The sequence below is a fragment of the Leptodactylus fuscus genome, chromosome 1 (genome assembly GCF_031893055.1).
Source record: "Leptodactylus fuscus isolate aLepFus1 chromosome 1, aLepFus1.hap2, whole genome shotgun sequence".
Taxonomy (NCBI): domain Eukaryota; kingdom Metazoa; phylum Chordata; class Amphibia; order Anura; family Leptodactylidae; genus Leptodactylus; species Leptodactylus fuscus.
The window spans coordinates 50,152,416-50,170,814 of NC_134265.1; the positions used below are offsets into that span (position 1 = coordinate 50,152,416).

The 18,399-nt window shown below is 42.6% G+C and overlaps 1 protein-coding gene across 2 annotated transcripts in view; it reads left to right on the forward strand.

Moving 5' to 3' along the window:
* MTX3 (metaxin 3) overlaps positions 1-17,383 on the forward strand; it is a 38,751-nt gene extending 21,368 nt beyond the window's left edge. The window contains exons 4-9 of one of the 2 annotated variants that reach the window (XM_075270317.1): positions 5,603-5,695; positions 6,375-6,557; positions 9,842-9,918; positions 11,062-11,219; positions 11,671-11,759; positions 16,651-17,383. In XM_075270317.1, the coding sequence (XP_075126418.1) occupies positions 5,603-5,695; positions 6,375-6,557; positions 9,842-9,918; positions 11,062-11,219; positions 11,671-11,759; positions 16,651-16,761 (711 nt within the window). In that variant the 3' untranslated portion in view covers positions 16,762-17,383. The remainder of the gene's footprint in view (positions 1-5,602; positions 5,696-6,374; positions 6,558-9,841; positions 9,919-11,061; positions 11,220-11,670; positions 11,760-16,650) is intronic. The other variant, XM_075270326.1, reaches the window with a different exon arrangement.
* The last annotated feature ends 1,016 nt before the right edge of the window (positions 17,384-18,399 follow it).

Below are 18,399 nucleotides of genomic sequence, written 5' to 3' on the forward strand. Positions count from 1 at the left end.
ATTTGTATTCCCAATATATTCTTTGAATTCCCAGTCAGACAATGGCACTGTATACCAGTAGTAAAAATTGTGGGTGCACGTAACCCCAATATATTCTTTGAATTCCCAGTCAGACACTGGCACTATATGGCAGTAGCAAGAAATGAGGGTATTTGTATTCCCAATATATTCTTTGAATTCCCAGTCAGACAATGGCACTGTATACCAGTAGTAAAAATTGTGGGTGTATATAGCCCCAATTCTATTGCTAGGGGACTTGCAGGGTATTTCTGGGGTGAAGGTGGGGGGGCACACCGTTGGAACGGGTATCGGGGTATATATCGGGTATACGGGAATACACTGACAGTGTATTCCATTCAGGATCCTGGGAAAGCTGGGTTGCGGCGATTGAGCCCGTCAGTGCCACGTTACACTGACAAGCTTCTCCCTGGAATTTAGCTCTTACAAGAGCTGTTGGTTGTCTTCTCCTTCCTATCCTAGACTGTCCCTGCCTACCCAGAATCTAAGCCCTAGCTAGCTGGACGGAAACCTCCGTCCTCGGTGAATTGCAAGCTCAGAATGACGCGAACCTGGGCGGCGCTGTTCTTTTAAATTAGAGGTCACATGTATTCGGCAGCCAATGGGTTTTGCCTACTTTTTTCAACGTCACCGGTGTCGTAGTTCCTGTCCCACCTACCCTGTGCTGTTATTGGAGCAAAAAAGGCGCCAGGGAAGGTGGGAGGGGAATCGAGTAATGGCGCACTTTACCACGCGGTGTTCGATTCGATTCGAACATGCCGAACAGCCTAATATCCGATCGAACATGAGTTCGATAGAACACTGTTCGCTCATCTCTATTAAGAAGCAATTATTTGACTGCCTTTTCTACCCCCCCCCCCATCTCTCCATTGAGTAATATGTACATAGTAACTGTGCCTGAAATAAGATATATTACAAAGCTTCATCTCTTAACCTGTACTATTCATGTATGCTGTAATCTATGCATGGTAACAGAGGCACTGTCTCCCTGTTTACATCTTGGGAGACAGATTTGCATTTTCTTCCCATGGTAAGTTCCTGTAAGTTTCCACTTTGCACCATTTATGAATACTTGGGTGAAAAGAATGTGAGATTGTTGTCAGTGGAAACCAACCAAATTGCCATAATAAAAAAAAAAATAAAAAAAAATCATAAAAATGTGCTGGCTACGGGTAAAACCAACGCAGTTATTTTGTACTAAAGGGGTTATCCAGGTTTTTAAAACTGATATTAGCAAGGACAGACTTTTGGGTCTGCTGAAAGCCGGCTGTTCTCATGTGGCGGTGTGACCTACAGAAACTTTATGGGTCTCCATAGGAAATCCGATATATATGGAGGTACATTATGTGTAGCCATGATAAATGAATGTGCATGAGGCCTAAATGTTTTCAGTACTGGCCGCCGTGTTCAGTAGAGAAGGTTATCTTGATAAATTGAGGACATTCTGTCATCACAAGACTTTCCAGGATGGTCGGAACATCCTGCACTTGGAGAGAAGCAGATAGCTTCCTGGTTATAGATTTTGTTATTTGGGCTTATGTTTTTATATCTTAATATGTGTTTTATGAAGCAAGTGGTTTATGCTATAAAATACATAAATATGAATAACATCTGATCTGAAAAGTTTATTCCAATAATACAATCCTATTTTCTGTTGAACAGAAACCTAATTTGAAATAACTTTTAAAACCGATTAATGTTTGGAACACAACATAAAAACATCCGTCATGGTCACTGCTTTATAGGTTCCCAGTAGTATAAAGTATGGTATACATTAAAAATGAAAACTGAAATAATAATTCTTGGTGCTGTATTCCTAAAAGCCCCAAGTTTGATGCATCTAAAAGGGTTGTCTAATGGTAATTTCAGGGAAAAACCTGCTACTGACTTCCATAGTAATGAATAAGAAGTTTTTTGGGGGTGGATTCCACCATAAAATCTGCCTGCAAAAAAAACTCTGTATTAGCTTAAAGAGGACCTTTCATCAGATCGGGCACAGGCAGTTCTATATACTGCTGGAAAGCTGACAGTGCGCTGAATTCAGCGCACTATCGGCTTTCCTGATCTGTGCCCCGGGTAAAGCGCTATCAGTCCCGGTACCGTAGCGTTTTACAGTCAGAAGGGCGTTCCTGACAGTCAGTCAGTAACGTCCTTCTGCCCAGCAGCGCCTATCGTGCTGTACAGTGTGAGCGGGGAGGAAGTCCCCCCTCCCGCTCCTGATAATACTCGTCTATGGACAAGTACTGTGAGCAGAGGGAGGGGGCGTTCCTCCCCGCTCACACTGTACAGCGCGATAGGCGCTGCTGGGCAGAAGGACGTTCCTGGCTGACTGTCAGGAACGCCCTTCTGAGTGTAAAGCGCTACGGTACCGAGACTGATAGCGCTTTACCCGGGGCACAGATCGGGAAAGCCAATTGCGGGTCCATCCAGTGTTTGGTTTTCTTATTAACAATAATGGGCTGATCAAAGAATAAGATGCTACAGGTCAAAAGAAATGACAAAGAACCGTCCTGACTCCGCCACTGTCACTTCATTCTAGCAAACAACTTGGATCCCAGTAGTCAGCCCCACACCAAGTGACATGCCGTAAGTGCCTGTGCTGGGACAGTGGATAAGTTCAGAATTTTTCCACTTTACCAAATCGGCTGCAGAATCTGGCATTCACTTTGCAAATTCTGCATGGGCCAGGTGGTCTCTTTCCCACCTTCTATTTATTTCAGTGGGAGATCTCAGGCAGGAGGCTCTGACGGTCTTCAGTCTGTCTTTCCAAATGGGGCAGAGCATTGTTGCAAAGGGGCATGAGCATAGGGTTCTTAGTTCTGGTTTAAGGAGGTCAGGAGGGAATTTAGGGGGCAGGGGGAGGGTTCTTAGCTCACACAGGAAGTTTATGCATGGATAAAATAGCAGTTAAATAAAAAGAAAGCTTGCATTAGGCTGGATTCCTTCATCCATACCGTATCTCCACATTATTCAGCAGCAGATCCCTTCCTAGCTTCATGGGGGATCTATGATGGCTGTGTGAATCCAGCCATGGCCGAGCTATATATCCGCCTGGATATGTCATTGTTTCAGGTTGTAAGTACAGGTGCAGCCCTTCATACGGTGGTAAACCACAGGCGGTTACCTCATCCACGTGTACTATAACCCTAATGTTATTGAAGGCTCATGGTCATGTATGGTTTAGATATCTATGTAACTCATGCAAAGCCATTTCCAGGAGAATTCCATGTAAGTCTATTACTTTGACTACCTTGTAATTCTCTCATACCCCAAGTATATAGCACTCTTCTCTATGAGTCCCAGATGTGCAAGAAAGGTGTCCATGTACAGATCTTACTCAGGAATGCTTGTATCTTTTTACTGGGTGCTGGCACACATTTACTAAGTAGTAGGAAGGAATTGGTCGGATTCCTGAGCTAGAATAGCAGACGGCAGGAGCTTTTTGAAGAGGAGACCACATCCCCGGTGGTCCTAGATCCCACTAATGGTACAAAGTATAACACGGTCTCCAATTCTGCTGGAGTGAAATGGCAGATATTGTATTCTACTGCGATGAACACAGATCTCAATGTGACCAGTCTTTATATGGTCCATCATATAATTTTTGTGCTGTGGAATATGTTGCCGCTATAGAAAAATGTATTTTTAATAGTAGTATACGTAGTTAACAAATGGATTTCTCATAGATGCTGTATAGGTAGCTGTTATATACTTATAAAACATCATGCTATGTCTTTGCATTATAGCAATGTCCATCTTATTGTGTATCGCTTTTAAAGGGGTTGTCCCATCACAAGGATCCTATCTATACTGCTAGTTTATGTGGATTTAAGACTTTTCCTAAATGCATTGCTTTATCAAAACTGCTTTGTTTGGCCGCTATCTTAATTTATTCACTTCATTGTTTACACTCCGTTTCTATGGCCCTTGGGATTATCTGCTCATTTGTCAAGTGATGTAGCTGCCTGCTCTCAGGGGGGAGGGAGGGGCTGGGAGCAGCTCTGAGCTGTTTGTGTCTGATAAGTAGCGGAGCTTCTCAGATAGGGGAGGTGAGAGCTCCGGGATTTCTGATCTCTTATCAGTCAGTTTAATTGAATTTGGCTGATAAGGGCTGAGATAGGGAGTTTATAACCAATCCCGTGAAAGTTAAACCCCGCCCACCTATGTGCCGAGAAAAGCAGGAAGTGAAGAGAGCACAACAGCCTGTAGGTTAGTGAACAAGCGTCATGGGAATACCCCTTTAATACTCTTTAAACAGCGGTGTATTCGTTAATTTTAATTTCTATTCTGCACTTGCCTGTTCTCTTGTGGGCTTTGGATAGAGCAAGAACATACATGTTCGACCATTGTTCTATTCCATTGGGGAAAACTCCAATCTTGTAATTAATGGGGGTCCAAACAGACCACTGGATATGACCCCATTGTCTCCAAACTTGTAATTAATGGGGGTCCCAACAGACCACTGGATATGACCCCATTGTCTCCAATCTTGTAATTAATGGGGGGCCCAACAGACCACTGGATATGACCCCATTGTCTCCAATCTTGTAATTAATGGGGGGCCCAACAGACCACTGGATATGACCCCATTGTCTCCAATCTTGTAATTAATGGGGGGCCCAACAGACCACTGGATATGACCCCATTGTCTCAAAATTGGAACAAATTTGACATTTTTGTTTTAGTAAATCTATAGATCACATAAATTACTAAGCTGGAGACAAGGCTGTAAAGTGGGGTCAGGGCCGATTTTTGGGTCAGAGTCTTACAGATTCTGACTCTTGCTTCCAAATAAAATGATTAATTATTATATTCTTACTATTGTATAATTAGATGCATAGATTGTTACATATTACTTCCATAGGAATCAATCACTGGCTATTTAATGAATTAGAGGATCTTTCCTGCTTCTGTCTAGGTATGGCTGTCAGCCATTTATGGAGTCAGTGGTTGGGCCTACCAACTCCTCAGCCCCGGCTGGACCATCTGTTCTTAGTGTTCTTCTTTTTCTCCTGTAAATGTATGAAGAAAACCTACAGGGAATGATAATACCCAGTTGTCAATTTTTATGTACATTTGCAGGAAGACCATTACAAGAATATTATAAGAAAATTGTACCTGTTAAATAGTTATATCATGGGGAATGAACATATTTACATAGGCATATCAGGGGTGGTGACAGGTCCTAAAAAAAAAAAAAAAGACTAGGTGATAATTTTTTGTGTTCGTTCCATACCTGCAGGGGTTCACACAAGCCTTTAAGTCTTGTAAAGCTATGGCTACATTTCTGCATGCCTCTTTCTCTCAGACGTGCTGAAGATGCCAGGCTGGGAGTTGGCATGAATCCTGCCAGTAGCGGTGTAAGATTAGTGTGCTGCATACCACACCGGCTTCCTTTATACATCCTGGCATTGTACCTGCTTACTACAGCAAATTGGCCTTCTAAGGCTCCTTTATAATAACTGAATTTGGTGACTGAGTAGTGGCAGATGGTATTATCTATCTGCATGTGGATCGGTCTTTGTATTCATTCTTTGATCCATTTCCCCAGTCTTTACTATTGGTTATGTTTTATTATTTACAGAAATATAATGCCGATTATGTGTTGTCAGCGAGAGAGGGATCTGACACCCTGGCATATGTCGCCCTACTTGAGGAGAAGCTGCTTCCTGCAATAGTACGTACATATTCCTTTTAGTATTCCGGTATTGACTATATGAATTATACTCTGAACCATTCATTTGGCCTATATGCTAGAAAAAGCTCATATATATATATATATATATATATATATATATATATATATATATATATGAAATACAAGGAGAGGGACGGCACATGTCTGTATAACTCTGTATTGTATAGCACAGAATAACAGATTGTGCTTTCCTATACATTAACCCAATGCAAAGAATTTATACCATGAATTTTTTTTTTTTTTTTTAAATAACATAAATGGGAGACACTTTATGCGCAGCCCATATCAAAGGTCAGAGCTTTCCATCAGATGGTATATCTAGGAATTTTACTAGCATATATCTATGTTGTATAAAGCGATATAGTACCAAAACCTGGACACATGTAATATACTATACTGCAAGCGCACAGGCTGCTTTCACGTCTGTGCTGAGTGTGTGGCCAAAACCACCCGACGGGGAAGTCCAACTTTTCTGTCCGGCTTTAAAGCGCAGACACCAGATGGATCACGTTACAGTTAATGGGGTCTGTCCGGGTCTTTATGTGACCCCTGTTGTAGTACACACACCCCTCCTTCGTGAGTGCTGTGGATTGAGGTAAAACGTGCTTGAGAAAACAGGATTCTTTGTTCTGACCATTCTTTTTTAATGTTGTCGCAGCTGCATACGTTTTGGGTAGATTCTGACAATTATTCCAGTGTGACGCGGCCTTGGTATGCTTCACGGACTCCTTTTCCGCTAAGCTTTTACTTGCCTGGAAAGATGTATAGAGAAGCTTTGAACAGAATTCTGGTGACCAAGGGACAGCCGCCGCTATACAGCATGAACGAAGTCGAAGCCCAGGTAAGAATAGACAGCAGATTTTATTGTCTCTATGCAGTACCTTAAAGGTAACCCGGTGTCTATTTAGTGCTGGCCAAACCACAAGCCACAAACCAAAGATCAGTTACTTTATTTATAACAAACTAGCATCTGCCCGCGACTTCGTCTGCGGGTTGGTGTTGGTGCTGAGCCGCTTATATTTAGCCAATTGCTGTTGTGGATGATCAGCCTGCTCCCGCGTCTCGGCTCTGCTACGTCGCAGCATACGCGCAGCATACTCAGTTGTATGTACATCTCTGCATCTGGAGAGCGTACTCAGCTGTTCTACAGCGCTGCTTAAGCTCTGCTACATCTGGCCATTTGGATTATAGGGGTGTTCTTATGTCAGTGTCTGAGCAGCTTCTGTGTTGGAAACGGCTGAACGGATGTTGTAGAAATATGCCAGAGTTCGAGCAGCCTGCTCCCACATCTTGGCTCTGCTACATCACTGCATATGTGTAGGATACCCAGCTGTATGCACATGTTTGCATATGGAGAGCCTATCTAGCTTTGCTACAGCGCCGCTGAAATGTGCCAAAGTTCTCCCCCCTCCCCCATCAGAGGCAGAACAACACATTCCCCGTCGTACTCACTGAAGCTCTACACCCGATATACTCCTCTTGCCCACACACAGCCTGCATGTTCTGTAGTCTCCTGAGCTTCCATGAAATTCCATTTTCTTTGGCTTTCACACTGTGCAGCTTCATCCTATGTAGCTCTGCCCACAAAATAGCGTTTAGCTCCGCCCACTGCCTAGCATGATCCTATCCTAGAATGTATCAAGGACCTGTGATGATGTCATCACAGGTCCTTTAGTGTTGTGTGAACCTAAATTTCTTCACTGCAGTCGTGTAGTGATGTAATTTACAGGGATAAAAAGTAGCCTATGTTTGAATCGGAGTTCCTATCTATGTATGTGGCAAATTTCATGCAAATCCATTCAGCCGTTTTTGCATGATTGAGGGAACAAACATCCAAACCCACAAACTTTCACATTTTAATATTAGTAAGATTAGTAGGATAGGATAGTTATGGCTGTCTCTGAAGCTTCCCTGTAACTTCTCCCTGCTTGACTCTGCATGTAGGGAGAAGCCTGTCATTCAGACTAGACAGGCCAAAGCAGAGCTGCTAGGCTGGCTTTTCTCCCATCACCTAGCTCTTGTGTTTTTTTCTGAAATATTGCAAAATTTTAGAATAATATACTGTTCTGTGCAATGAAGAAGCATATCGCTATCTATTTTGTGGTTAGTGCTCATGAAAGTGTTGCAGGTTTTGTTTAAAGGTTCAATGACCTGTCCCTTTCAGTCACGCTCAGGTAAAATGGACTGTGATGTTAGGCTGAATACTGAGCCCTTTCAATCCCCTGCCCACTTTCCCTCACTCTTAGATAGGGGCCAAATGAACATGAAGGGGCAACCCATTTCATTCTCGTCTATCTATTGGTGCATAAGCTCTTAGACCTCCATCATTCATTACATTTGACACGTCTCCCTGTAATGTGCAATGCTAGTCACAGCTGAGGTTGGAAGTGACTAGAAAAACATGGCTGCTCCCGACACCACGTTTGCTATTGCACTTCAGCATCATTCACTTAAGTTGCAGTATAGAATGCAACTTATAAACATGAGAGGTGCTGGAAGGTTCAGCACTGCAGCTGCAGCAATGTTCTTTTCTAATCCATTACAATCTCAGAGTGACCAGTAAACCTGATTTACATATATATGTCTCTATGGGATTGTTTATTGGCAGTGCTTGGCTATCCCCATCAATCCTATAAAAGTCAATGGAGAGGCTGCTCTTGTATGACAAGCTTGACATTCAAAAAGGGGAATCAGGGATACCTATTCTTGTGATTGATAGAAGATACTGGGTGTCATGTTAATTTTGTTCTGACACCCAGTATCTGGTCATTATGACAGATGAGATATGTAATAGTTTATTGCATGTAGATCTACAGAGATAAACTACATGTGTGTATGTATAGACACATGTGTAAGTGTTAACAGGAGGCCTTTATATCTGTATCCTTGTGGACATGGCTCTGTGTATTTCACCTTTAAAGACTTATTTCTGAGTTAATAGGGCGTATATGTGATTTTACTGAGCTGATCTACCACGCTTTACTGTGTTCTGTTACAGCCTTGGTTTGTCAGAAATGTAATCGCTTCCAAAGTTTTCCACTTTCTGGATCCAAAGACAATAGCACAGAGAATCCTGAAATATTCTTAGTGGTCAGGATGAGTATTAACTTACTGGCAGGACTTTGGATTGACTTGAAGTTATCCTCCCATTTAACCATACATGTGTCCCTGGGTGGTTCTAGACCTCCATTAGTCTAATCTACTGAATATAAGTGTATGCTGGTCTCGTAATGGGCTACTTAGTGTAGCGTTGGGAATAACCACTTTTTGCCAATATTGCCCAGTGTGAAACCAATATCATCAAAAGCTTTTGGCTATATAAAAATAAGGACCAGTCTTTAGATAAGAAATATTTGGGATCAAATAATTGCTCTTAAAGGAATATTTCTTCCGTATACTTTCTGGCATATCCACAGTAGGGGGGGGGGGGGGGTGTTCCCTCTGGATCCTGCTCCCTTCTCTAGAACATGAGGGTCCATCGGCTGCAATGCTGGAGAATGAATTTTTAATTTTAGCTCAGCACCCACTGGGTTTTCCATTTTGCCTGGAATATCCCTTTAAGGCATACCCTGTGGATGTGCAGTTAATATGTTTGGTGAAGATTCATTTTTAAAAGGGACCTGTTAGGAAAGCATATGCACAATACTTAGTGATACTTATTTAATGAGCCCTGGGGTGAAGATCAGAACCCTAAAATCTTTGCCTAAGCGTGTCCCATTCTAGTTATCTTCTGCAGCTTTATAGGTAAGTATATAATGTACAGTATAGATATCCTATGCAAAATTGTGATTGACTGAAGGGTTGCATGTGAATTGCGGTATGTTTACAGAGGATTACAGAATTGAATAGTTTTGAGAACTGATAGGCCCCCATTGGTTTCTTAGAGGCCAAGATAATGCCACATTCTCTTAAATGCTACATTGTAAAATGTGTGTCTTGTCCTGGTCTTAGTAGAGGCTCAAGGTGCTCACAAGTCATGAGTTTGATGGTTAGTAATATACAACCTCATGTTAGCTAGACAGTAATATCTCTGGAAATATTGTAGGGAATTATATTCCAGTAGTCATTTCATACGGGGATTTATCAGTAAGTTTTGTCTATTCAGCAGATTGTTTATTTCTGCAGATCTATAAAGATGCCAAGGAATGTCTGAATCTCCTCTCCAACAGACTCGGAAGATCACAGTTCTTTTTTGGAGACTTGTGAGTTACAGTAGAAAAGATATATCAATATCTAAATGTTAAAATGTAGCAAGCATCATATGTAGAGATCCCAAACTATTGGGATTCATTCAGCATGAATTTCTGTAAATGGTTAGTTAACTAGTAACTTTTGGTCTCTGACCTACTTCTGTTGGTCAAGTGTAACCTAAAGCACATGATCTGCACCAGCGAGAGTCTCCGCTTACACCTGTCCTTGGCTAGTTTATCTACTGCGCCGCTTGTATTACTTGTATTTTATTTATGCTGCTTGTCCTCTAACTGCTTCCTGTACCGAAGGCTGGTAGAGTAGATGTGTGGGGTTCGAGTGTCAGACCACAACGTTGTGGGCCGGAAAGGCCCTTTAAAGGGGTTATCCAGGATAAACTGATAATTAACCCCTAAACTAAACACCTTCCCTCCACCTAACTTCTAATTTACTTCAATTTAAAAAAAAATAAAAAAAAATCTATGATTACCCATATCCCAGGAGCGGTCATGTGACCACCCCAGGGACACTTTCCGATAATTGGGTTTCAGAAGCGGTGAAATGGAACTTCACTATCACTCGTCCCCTTCCCCTATCCCCATCAATACTTGCCAATTCTTCCTGTGTCCAGTGACAGCTCCTCCCTGTCTGCTAGTAGTGGGGCCGACTAGGTTAGACAGGGGAGGGTGGGAGGGGCTAGTAATGGGCAAGATTGATAGACTTAAGGTAGGTGGGAGGGGCTAGTAATGGGTGGGATTGCTAGTCAGTGACAGTGGGAGGGGCTAGGCTTAGTGAGACAGAGGGTTTTTGTAAATGAGGGAGAGAGGAGGAGGGGGCTGAGTGAGAGGGAGTTAGTGCAGCAGCTACACAGGAAGCTGCACAGCAGGAAGCTAACACAATGTAAACAAAGGGAGAGAATGCAGCAGCAACTACAGACATCCAGAAATCACTCCAAACACTGCTAAAGGTATATGGGTATATATATATATATATATATATATATATATATATATATATATATATATATATATACCATATATATATGGTATATGTACTTATTAACCCACAAGCACTAACAGACCTTAATATATAAAATAAAAGATTTTCTGCCTGAAAACCACTTTAAGTAATAAAATGACCCCATGTTTTTGTTGCAGGCCTACGACCCTAGATGCCTTTGTGTTTGGTTACCTTGCCCCCCTCTACAAAGCCCGTCTACTCAAGGTTCAGCTCCAAGAACATCTAAAGCAGCTCCCCAACTTGTGTGACTTCTGTGACCACATTGTCTGTGTCTATTTCACAGAACATGCTGAAGGTATGTTCATCTGGAAATACTGATATCAAAGTGCATGTTATAGATGAATTTTGGCTTTACCTACATACGTGATCCGTCTCTTTAACGTTTAAAGGGATTTTCCTACTAACAATTTAATGTTTTAATAATTTTCGTTATAGAGGCAATAAAAATAGTTGTAAAAGTTTAGATGTCGTATAATGTTCTGTAGTAAATTTTTGAGATTTGCACTTGAAACTCAAGACTACAGATGGTACGCTGTTCTTAGCCAAGATTTGGTTACTTGATCATAAACTTTAAGAAAGTGGTTAGAAAGTATGTGAAGAAAACCTGACATTTCTGTAGTTCTTGTTAACATTCCCGGTACATTCTATTTTGCTTGTTGGTTTCCTCTGTAGTAAATATTCAGCTTTTTTGTGTCCATACTAATCCTGTCTGTATCTTCACCTCTGTCTCTCCTTGCTCTGTATAGGAACCTCTCCTGCTGGCCAGGAAGCAATAGATGCAAACTTACAGAAACTAACCCAGCTTGTAAATAAGGAGTCCAACCTAATAGAAAAGGTCATATGTTGCTTTCTTCTTTTTATGCCTCCACATAGCTAATTTCTTTCCAAAAAACTTCTTTAGGGTGTGTTCACATTGGAGATTCTCATGATGATTTAGGGTGGGTTCACACCTGCACCCAGTCTCTGCTTTAGCCAATCCGGTGGATTTCCGTCCTCTTCCTCGAGAAACTGGACAGGAGATGGAAATCCGACGGTCAGTTTTCAAATCCATTCACTTGAATGGCTTTGCAAAGTGACCGCCCATGTGCGTTTTCTGCCTGTCCACAGTGAAACCGGGTTTTTTTTAACCGGACACAAAGTCCTGCATGTCCGACTTTGTGTCCGGTTAAAAATACTGGTTTGCCACGGAGAGGCACGAGACATACATGGGTGGTCACTTTGCAGTCCCATTCAATTGAATGGGTTTGAAAACTAACTGCCGGGTTTCTGTCCCCTGTCCAGTTTCTCAGGACGGAAGACGGAAACCCACTGGATTGGCTAATGTGGAGACCGGGCGCTGATGTGAACCCGCCCTTACATGCATATTCTGTGCTGGAATCTGCATGGAAAACAACTGAATTCTGCCTCATGTTATTATCAGTCGGAAAACCACATTGCAACGGATGACAACATATGAATTACACACATGAGATAAGGTTAAAGGGATCCTATCATTCAATCACTTTTGTTTTCTAACTAACACGTCGAAATAGCCTTAAGAAAGGCTATTCGTCTCCTACCCTTAGTTGTCTTCTCCGCGCCGCCATTCGCCTAAAATCCTGTTTTTTTCTCTGTATGTAAATGAGTTCTTTTGCAGCATTGAGGTTGGCCCCAATGCTGCGAGAGAACTCTCTCCAGCGCCCCCTCCTCTTCTTCTGCAGTGAGGTCTTCACTGCGTCGTCTTCTGGTGGCGGCTTGTAACTTCTAGGCCGACTGCGCATGCTCGCGGCCACATGAACAATGACCGCTTACATAGTATTGGAAGCTGTCATTTTCTCGTGGCCAGCGGGCATGCGCAGTCGTCTTGCCTTAGGACCGAGGCCTAGAAATTACAAGCCGCCACCAGAAGACGACGCTACCATAGCATGCCGTCTACCAGGACATTTACACTATATTGTGCAGTCTGCAAATGAGGGCCAATGATGTCCACTAGATGCAGAGGAAATATGGTGTGGTGTCCCAAATACAGCAAGCATGGCAAACTTTTTTGCTGTTGAGGGGGAATTAGAGGAGTAATGGAGGGGGGTGATGATAAAGTTTAGAGTTTGTGAGTGGGACACTCTTCTCCTGAAGGTTATAGCAGAACTATATGTGGTCACATACGGTGTGTACTATGGCTGGAGTAATTGGGCATTTTACCTGCTATTTACTTCAGCTGGTTGGGTTACCCAGGCAAGGCCAGAGATCCAGGGTGGGACACATTTAGCAGCAATTGCAATGGACCACCTTGGTGTTGAATAGTACCCACCCGTCTTGCTGCTATTGTTGTTTCAAGTCTAGAGATTGTACAGAGCTGCCTGAGAGTTTTCCCTTGCTGGATCTTTCAGGTTTGTGGTCTTGAATAGAAGCCTCACGGGTCTTGGTGGGCGCAAGACAGTCTGTATTATTGGTTAAAGTGAGTCTATCACTTCCCCCAAGCATATTCAACTGCCATGTTGTAGGTTACAGAGCACATTAGAGTGACAAACATCATACCTTTGTTATGTATGTTACTTTTGTAGATTTGGAGATAACCCACTTGGAAGTGTTATGCAAATGAGGCTATTGGTGCACTAGGGGCGGGCCTTCAGCTTCCTGGATGACTGTTCTTGCCACTACGATCCTTACAATCTCATGCCTGCACCACCATGTGCAGTGGGAATTGATCCTCCGACCGCTATGACTTCACGAGCTCCCAGGGCTAAAGGCCCACCCCCAGTGCACTGGACTACCTCACTTGCATACGTTTTTCTCCAAATCTATAAAAGTATCATACATAACATAACGGTATGATGTTTATTGCTATACTGTGCTCTGTAATATGGTGGTGACAGCTGAATATCTATGGGGGAGGTGATAGACTTCCTTTAAGTGCTCCTATAATGTAGACCACATGCTGTAGTAACACCAGTCAATATAAGGCTAGGACAGATACAACTAAATAACAGCTGTACAGGACTTTTAACTACTTGACAGAGGACATCTCAGTAAATGCTACTGATAATTTTTTAGGGTAGGGGGTAAGTGTCCTTTAACCTTAAGCACTAATCTTGACCTTTAGTGAAGCCTATCTTGAGAAAACAAGGTGAGGAAAGATGAACCTTCAAGGATAATGTTTCTGGAGACGTGAGTAGTACACATCTGCTAATGCTATTGTACCTCTGGTACTAATCCCTCTGGGTGGTCATCTGGAAAGTCGTTTCATATTTCTGGGAATAAAGTAGGTGTTCAATGGACACAACAATCCACTGGCACAGCCAGAGCCCCATCGTCCCTATCACAAAATCCTACAACAAAAGGTCCAGGAATGTAAATCATGTCTCCTTGTATACAGTCGCTGATATGATCGCTTCGCCCCTGGACTGCGCACACAAAGCTTGCTTTCTACCTCGGTAACATTCCTCTTTGGTTAGATTTTTGCCGCCAGACAAGTCATAGTTTCCAGAGATAGAAAAACAAGACCTTATTTTCCCAATTATTCTGACTTCAGTGGCTGCAAAAGAAAAAAACTGTCTCTGTATCCTTTACGGGGACGTAGTTGATGTCATTGTGGGGAAGGGTCTCTAAACAGAGTCTCTGTGACTTCAGACTCATTTTGTGAAGGGTCTGGATGTGCTTAAACAGCGATTTGCATTCCCGATAATCACGTTTTGAAAGAAACGTTAACATCACACAGAGCCTTAAAGGGGTTGTCCAGGGAGTAGTAATTTGCTTATCTGGTTTAAGGTCCTGCGGCGACGTCACGTCCTCCAGGTGATGTGATCTGAGGTAGAGTTCAGCCTCCCAGGTTGCTCCACATTCTCCCTGATAATTAACATTGCCTCAGATCACATGACCCGGGGTTTGGGACACCTTGGTCCTTCGTCTGTGATCCCCGGGACATGGTAAGTTAATTACTATTCCCCAAATATCCCCTTTAATATGTGTGACTACAGGTGACGCGTTGCTTCCCACCCCTCAACCACAGGGATCTAGGTAGCTGATGTAGCAGGAGTACCAGTACCAGGAGGCCCAAATACATGGAGGAACTTGAGGCGGTTTTCTGGCCCTATGGAGGAAACCTGAAGTCAAGATTCAGTTTTGCACCACAGGTTTGCACACTATTTAGCCTAATACATAATGGGGCTAATGAGGTATGAGGCCTTGCACCGCGTTTTCCGTGGCGATTCAGCCATGAAAACTGCAGCAAAGTTAAGCAGGACACTTATGTTTTCAGTGCGGTTAAAGCCAGAGTGGTCACTAGAGGTTTCTGTTCCTTCAAGAATATTTGTGCAGTAAGGTTAGAGCGGTAGGGTGTGTTCACACGGCTTAATTTCAGTCAGATTCCAGCTCAAAATCAGCTCCAAATTGCACCTCCTATTCAATATCTATTTTCTATTCATAGCAGATTCTATAGGACAGGTTTATTACATCTCAATAAATTAGAATAGCATCAAAAAGTTATTTTGTGTTTTTTTTTGTTTGTTTTTTTTAATAGTAATTCAATGAAAAATTGACCCCCATATATTATATTGAGCCATTACAAACAGAGAGAACTTTTTCAAGTGTTTCTTTCTGTTAATGTTGATGATTATGGCTTACAGCCAAGGAAAACCCAAAGGTCATTATCTCATAAAATTAGAATATTATATAAGACCAACTGTAAAAAAAAAATTTAACACAGAAATGTTGGCGAAATGAAAAGTCTGTCCAGTAAATGCCCTCAATACTTGGTGGGGGCTCCTTTTACATGAATGACGGCATCAATGTGGTATGGAGGGATCAGCCTGTGGCACTGCAGAGGTGTTATGGGAGCCCAGGTTGTATGATAGCAGCCTTCATATTGTCTGCATTGTTGGGTCTGGTGTCTCTCATCTTGACAATACTCCATAGATTCTCTATGCGGTTATGGTCAGGCAAGTTTGCTGGCCAGTCAAGTGCGGTGATACTGTGGTTAGTAAACCAAGTCTTGGTACTTTTGGCAGTGTGGACAGGGGCCAAGTCCTGTTGGAAAATGAAAATTCCATCTCAAAAATCTTGTGGGCAGAAGGAAGCCTGAAGTGCTCTAGAATGTCCTGGTAGATGGCTGCACTGACTTTGGTCTTGATAAAACACAGTGGGCCTACACCAGCAGATGACATGGCTCCCCAAACCATCAGTGATTGTGGAAACTTCACACTAGGCCTCAAGCAGCCTGGATTGTGTACAGCGGCCTCTCCGCTCTTCCTACAGACTCTGGGACCTTCTAAAGCAAATGTAAAATTTACTTTCATCTGAAAACACCTTTGACCACTGAGCAACAGTCCAGAACTTTATGATGATATTCTAATTTATTGAGATGCTCTAGTAGAAGGCATATAAAAGTCACAGTTTTCTTTGTACAATTCAGGGTTTTTTTGCAAAAACTTTTTACATCACCCTAGCCACATTCCTGGAAAGTGATGTGGGCAGGATCAGTTTACTGGCATAAATGATGCCTGAAATCTATGGCAGCTACAAGCACACCCCTTGGGAGGGCACACCTTGTCGCAGGAGTTATGTAGCCTGGATTGGATATCAAAGGCTTCAGGACCTCCCCCTTCCTTTGTCTTCAACACAGGAGACTTTGCAGTGGCAGTCCTATGTAAAGAGGTCTCTTGTAATGACATGTGTAAAGATCTGATTTATATACAGCAGCGTTAGATTTCTTGGATCATTATATGGTTAATGTCTTACTCTGTTTGTTACAGATGGATGATAATCTCCGGCGAAGCCCTCAGAACCGTCCAAAGAACATGACCACACTACAACCTTCAGCTTCTGCTGAGCCCCGACATTCCAGTCCGCTCCTCACACCATGAATGGTCACTTGAATCTCGCCTCTTCCGCTAACCTCATACAGCCAGGAGTTCAGTATAAAGCCTGCCGCGTATTGCGGCTACTTGTGGCCATTGTGCAAGCTGTTCTCAAAGATGATGCTTTCCAAATATTTATATGGGGACGTATAAGTGCAATAAACAGAGCCCTGATTATACTATTATAGCTTATTTCACTCCGGAAACACCAAAGCGTCATATCCCTAATGCTGGCCATAGTGTTGCGTCCTAGGAGTTACAAGCTGCCTATATCTGCTTTCAGTATTCATGAACGGTTTCCAAGAATATTTTTAGAAATTGCTTTCATTTAACTGTTTCATTGCTTATAAAATATAGGCATGTATTTAATATCATTGCAGGTTTTAACTATTAGGAATTTTTATCGGAACCCATATTGGTATTACAGGGGTATATATGTAACATTTTGCAAATGGGGGCTCACATATGTTAGGAGATACTTGCTTAATAAACACTGATCAAAAATTTACATTAAAGAGATCCTATCATATAAACCCTTTTTTCTGAGTAACACGTCGGAATAGCCTTAAGAAAGGCTATTCTTCTCCTACCTTTTGTTGTCTTCTCCGTGCCGCCATTCCATAGGAATCCTGGTTCTTGTTGGTATGCAAATGAGTTCTTTTGCAGCACTGGGGGCGGGCCCCAGCGCTCAAATAGCACTGGGGCATCCCCAATGCTGCAAGAGAACTCTCTCCAGCGCCGCCTCCATCTTCTTCAGGACTTCCACTTCTAGGCCTTGGGCAGAGCAAACTGTGCATGCCCACAGGCCATGACAAATTGGCCACTTGCACAGTATTGTAAGCGGCCATTTTCTCGTGGCCTGTGGGCATGCGCATTCTGCTCGGCCCGAGGCCTAGAAGTTACAAGCCACCGCCGGAAGAAGAGGATGAAGAGGACACTGCTGACGAAGATGGAGGCAGTGCTGGAGAGAATTCTCTCGCAGCATTGGGGACGCTCCCAGTGCTGTGAGAGAACTCATTTGCATACCGACAAGAACCGGGATTCCTACGGAACGGCAGCGCGGAGAAGACAACGAAAGGTAGGAGAAGAATAGCCTTTCTTAAGGCTATTGTGATGTGTTGCTCAGAAAAAAGGGTTTATATGATAGGATCCCTTTTAAATAGACTTTTACAGTCAGTTTCTTCACGTAAAAGCACATATACGGTTGGTATTCTACAACTGAACAAATGCACTTTTTATTTAAAATACCATATGGTAACCTGAACTAATGTAATGTACGGTACTTATAAATAGTTCTGAAGTAATATTGCCAAACAGTAGTGAAGCTCTAGTATTAGTAGTGGTAGTAGTAGACCACTAAATAAATTGACTGTACCCCAAATTAATCGGCACCCAGGCCACACCCTTAAACTGACTGAAACCCACCTGATGCCTAAGTTTATCAGACCCTAGACCAAAACCCTTTACCCAGTCCAGACCCCAGACCAAAACCCTTTACCAGTCCAGACCCCAAAATTAATCCAATCCTAGACCAGACCTGAAAATGAATCTATAACCTAGATCGGAGCCATTCATAATCACACCACAGACCAGAACCCTACAATTTTTCCTTCAGATGAGAATGTTAAATTAATCACAAAAATT